Source organism: Zingiber officinale, chromosome 5B (genome assembly GCF_018446385.1).
Source record: "Zingiber officinale cultivar Zhangliang chromosome 5B, Zo_v1.1, whole genome shotgun sequence".
NCBI classification, from domain to species: domain Eukaryota; kingdom Viridiplantae; phylum Streptophyta; class Magnoliopsida; order Zingiberales; family Zingiberaceae; genus Zingiber; species Zingiber officinale.
In genome coordinates, this window is record NC_055995.1 from 11,118,256 (window position 1) to 11,123,146 (window position 4,891).

The 4,891-nt window shown below is 36.8% G+C and overlaps 1 protein-coding gene across 1 annotated transcript; it reads right to left on the bottom strand.

The window, feature by feature from the left end:
• Positions 1 to 3,395: 3,395 nt before the first annotated feature.
• On the bottom strand, positions 3,396 to 4,493 carry LOC121986497 (putative F-box protein At5g66830). The gene has a single exon (XM_042540464.1). The coding sequence runs from the start codon at positions 4,491 to 4,493 to the stop codon at positions 3,396 to 3,398; it is 1,098 nt and encodes a 365-aa protein (XP_042396398.1).
• Positions 4,494 to 4,891: the final 398 nt, after the last annotated feature.

Genomic DNA, 4,891 nt, shown 5'->3' on the forward strand with positions numbered 1-4,891 from the left:
AGACATGGTCGATAGACGAATCGTACGATGAAAGCTTTTACTGTGTTGTCAGGGATATACATGCCCTGTTAAGATATGGTGTCAGTGGTACTTTTCTAACAGATCCTTTCATAGGACATATTGGAGAATGCGCTCAAATCTCGAGAAGCGTACACGTCGCCCATCAAGGCTCTATATAAAGGGGGGGTCAATCACTGGTGAAAGTACGTGTTATTACTATTTTGCACTAGTTCTACTGTTGCTTCACTTCTTCTACAATTCCGGTGATTGACTCGAGCATCGGAGGACCAACATCAGGGACCCCTTCCTTAGCTCGGCATTGACATTACTTGTTTTACAGAGCGGAGCGTGGTTTACAGTTTGTGAAACCGCTACATCCCTAGGTTTCTATCTTTCCGCTTTCAGACACAGATATATGATATGAAAATAATCAAACAAGGAAAGACAGAACAAATAATTTCTTATATCTAATATCACAATTTCAAAATCAATTCCAAGTATTAGAAAAAATATATCTAAAAAAACGAAAGCTTTAAGTTTACATTGGATCAGCATGCAATGCAATACTGGGTGCAAACCAAACTAGGGCTGGCCGCTGCAACTTTGTAGATGATAATATTGACCGCCGCCGCCTTGGAGATGATAATGGAGGCAAACTCAAGGAGGTGAAGGTTTCATCCTCCATGTTGTAAACCAAGTTATCACGGTAGCCAATCTCACACAAGTCATTCGAGACATAAATGTAGTTCGACCTCAAATCCGGCAACGAAGAAGTATCAATGCAAAGAGAAGAAGCTGTGCTCAAGAAAAGAGTATACTTCCCCAAATTATTCATTTTGATGATAACGCCTTCCTCTGTATCGACTTTCAAAACCTCCACTACGTTAATATAATATTCTGATTTTTTTCACTTTCCAAAAGTCCCGTCTGTTAATATAATGTTCTGATATTATGATCAAGAGCACACTATCAAACAACCAATAGAGAGGCTTATGAGCATATTGCAAAATTCAACTGAGATAGTATGTGGACTCACATAATAGGGGAGCAGATCTCTTGGTCCGTAATTAGGGGAGCAGATCTCTTGGTCTGTAAATTATGGACCAGGGGATGGTCCACTACATGTGGACCTTGGGAGCAGATCTCCTGGTCCGTAAATTGCGGACCAGGGGATGGTCCACTACATGTAGACCTTTGATTTGAATAAACTTTACTTATTTAAAGATGGGGTCCATTCAAATCAAAGGTCTAGATCAGTGGACCATCCCCTAGTCCGCAATTTGCGGACCAGGAGATCCCTGCTGGTGGACCTTTGATTTGAATAAACCTCACTTATTTAAAGATGGGGTTCATTCAAATCAAAGGTCCAGATCAATGGACCATCCCCTGATTCGTAATTTGTGGACCAAGAGATCCCTGCTGCACATAATAGTGCCATGATTTACTATATATCTCATTGACGATTGTGTCATTTAAATTAAAACTTTCATCGTTATGTTTGAATAATTGTTTAAAATTAATTTAAGAATAATTTTATAGTGAAAAAAATATTTTTTCAAATCCTAAATTATAATTTTTATTATTTATTAGCTCATTCCGTAATTCATCTTCTTCTCTTGAAGTTAAATTACACGAGTGAGAAGGAAATTTACTTTTACTTACACGGAGTTATTTATGAAATTTTACATGGAGTTAAAAGTCTTCACCGTTGTTGATATGGTGCATTATGGTAGGGCCCGGTTGTTAGAAGTTAACGAGACGTGACAGATAGAAGTCAAGGGGACGTGACAGTTATTAAGATTTTTTAAAAAATGAAATCTTATTCTATAGCAGAGGATAATCTCTCAAACAAATAAACAAATATTTATGTAGATGCACCCTTAGTCATAATAGACAAAACTATGAAAAATACCCTAAATACAAACAAATAACTAAATATAGTTAAATAGATATTAAGAGCCTATGAAAATATACTAAACATTGTTTCAGATCCAAAATTTGATGGTTACAGGTTTCACCTAGTGACAAATCTAGGTCTTTGAACAAGCTTCAACAAACCAAACAACATCTCATTCTAATACCCGAGTAAAAAATTATGATCCTTTAAAATTTGAATGATATTCTTGGATCAATCTTAAGTCATAGATGAAATTTTATTTATGATATTTAAGTAATTTAAGTTTACATAATAATTTTGATCAAAATTTGATATTAAATGCATAAAATGGTTTCATAAGCTAGCTCCAAAGAATATAAAATGAATTAATCTTTAAATTTATGTTAATTTGATTTTAAATCATTTTTTTTGTTTTATGTTTCTTATCGGCCACTAGGTAAATTTGGGATATGCAGATAGATCAAATCGAGAAACTCATCGTTCTGTTTACTATGGCGCACTACGCCCCGAGAGGGGCAATTTGAGTTTGTATGGCATATGAAGTTAAGTTGATTAAGAATGTTTTATCTTAAAATTTGGTGTAGTTTTGCTCCAACTGGGCATGCACTTAAGCTTGTAAAAACTTCAAAAATAAAAAACTTACCATTTATATATGTGAGATTACGAGACTTCAATTATATTTGATTGGCTGCTAGTCTAATTTTTTTTTTTTGAATGGATGAACAAGTTATTCAGGTAAGTTTAGTGGATACTGAATTTATCTAAGAAGAATGAAATCTACCTCCATCTTATGTATATACGACATGGCATATCGTATAGAGATTTTAAATTTTTTACTTTTATCTAGGGATGTAAATGAGCCAAGCCGCTCGTGAGCTATTCGAAACTCGATTCGATAAAAGCTCGTTTGAGCTCGTTTAATGAGGCTCGTTAAGATAAACAAACCAAACTCAAGCTTCACAATATTCGGCTCGTTAGCTCGTGAACATGTTCGTTAAGCTCATAAATCAACTTTTAAATTAAAAAAATAATAGTTTTGATATTGAATTTATAGATTTTACACTCTACTTATGAAAAACATAGACAAATATATTAAATTTATTTATTAGAATTAAATTATAAATTTTAACAAGAATATTATAATTTTTTAAAATATATAATTTAGTTTTTAATGAATATTTAAATTTATAATTTATATTTATTAAGCTCGTTTAGGCTCGATAAAAGCTCGAATAAACTCGTGAGCCATGAATATATTCGTTAAATAAAGCTCGAGCTCGGCTCGATTATAAACGAGCCAAACTCAAACATCCAAGAGTTCAGCTCGGCTCGGCTCGATTACACCCTTATTTTTATCCCACCATGCGCTTACACGTACCTCCGTGAGACCGTAATGGATTTTTTTTTTTTTTTAAGATAATGGTGCTGGAATCCAACAATGACGATAGTGGTAAGAGCATAATCTCAAAATATATATATATAAGTAAAAGCTTCAAGTTTACATTGGATCATCATGCAATAGATTGGGTGTAAACCAAAGTAGCGTTGGCTCCTGCATCTCTGGAAATGATAATGGAGGCAAACTGAAGGAGGTGAAGCTTTCGTCCTCCATGTTGTAGACCAAGTTAACGAAGAAGTCCATCGAGATATAAACGGAGTTGGACTTCAAATTCTGATTCTTCGGCAAGGAAGAAGTATCGAGGCAAAGAGAAGATTCTTCGCTCAAAAATAGAGCATACTTACCCAAATAATTCACCGGGATGATGCCGCCTTTCTCCGTATCCACTTTCCAAACCTCCAATTTTTTAATTTGATTATATTCATTCGTTAGGAACCGTACGATCAGTAGATCATTAACGGTCGTGCAAAAAGAGTGCCCGACGTAATCAGCATCCAAAACGATGTCCGGCAGAGCCACCACCGGCGTCCCTGTCGGAGTCGAATCCAGCGCGATGAGATCGTACGCCGCCACCATCACTTGGCCAACTTCTTCTTCAGCTTGTGACACAGCATAGAGTTTGCCCTTGTGAAAGGCTACGTCGTCATAGTAATACGCACCTCCGGAGATCATCTTCCACTCCTCATCTCCTGCGCTAACGGAGAACAAGAACTCTTTCTGTATCGAAAAGCTGTAGAATACAAAGACGACGATGTAATCTCCGCTTCTAGAGGGATCCGAGGACAGCACCGCCTTCATGGCATGCAAATTCCGGTCGTCCATGGTGGGGATTGAGGGGAGGTCGATCTGCGCGCCGGTGATAGGATTTAGGAGCTGAACATTAATCTTGTCGATGTTTATGAGCCAACCATGAGAAGATCCGATGACCTTCTTGACGTTGCGAGGATCGCCGCTTGGGATATCATACACGCGGCCCTCCGATAAACTTAAGAAATGGTAGACGTTTCGATCGATTTGGAGTTCCGGCACAAGCCATGGGATCTGCGGGTGTTGATCATCAGGCCAGCGGCCGACCTCATCGACCACGGCGGACCAACTTGAGCATACGGCGGCGCTACGAAAGATGTCGGGGATGGAGAGCTTGGATAGGATTGAGTACAAGAGATCCGTAGGAATCTTCGACCAAGAACTAGACATCTAGAAGAGATGATGGTGATGACGACGGCTATCGGAAACGGCAACAAGAGAATTGAATTGGATAATCCCTCTCCCTCGCCTGCCACGCCTTTTTAAAGGACGCCGTCTTTAAATTTTAAAATTTACCACTTAATTATTTTTTCACATATCTTACTATTTTATTAAAAATCTTCCCCCTTTAATAACTAATTTTGATGAAGCCTAAAATATATTTACCTTAATATCCTTTTTTCTATTTACACTAAAAATAATTCCAAGGTTTATTAGTAATTCCACAAATGAAATAATCAGTGATCTAGAGTTCGAGACTCAGCTACAGCGTATTATTATGAATTTTTTTTATCATTAATTTTCTCTAGTTGTTTTATAAAAAAAATATAATTCTCTTTAATCCCATA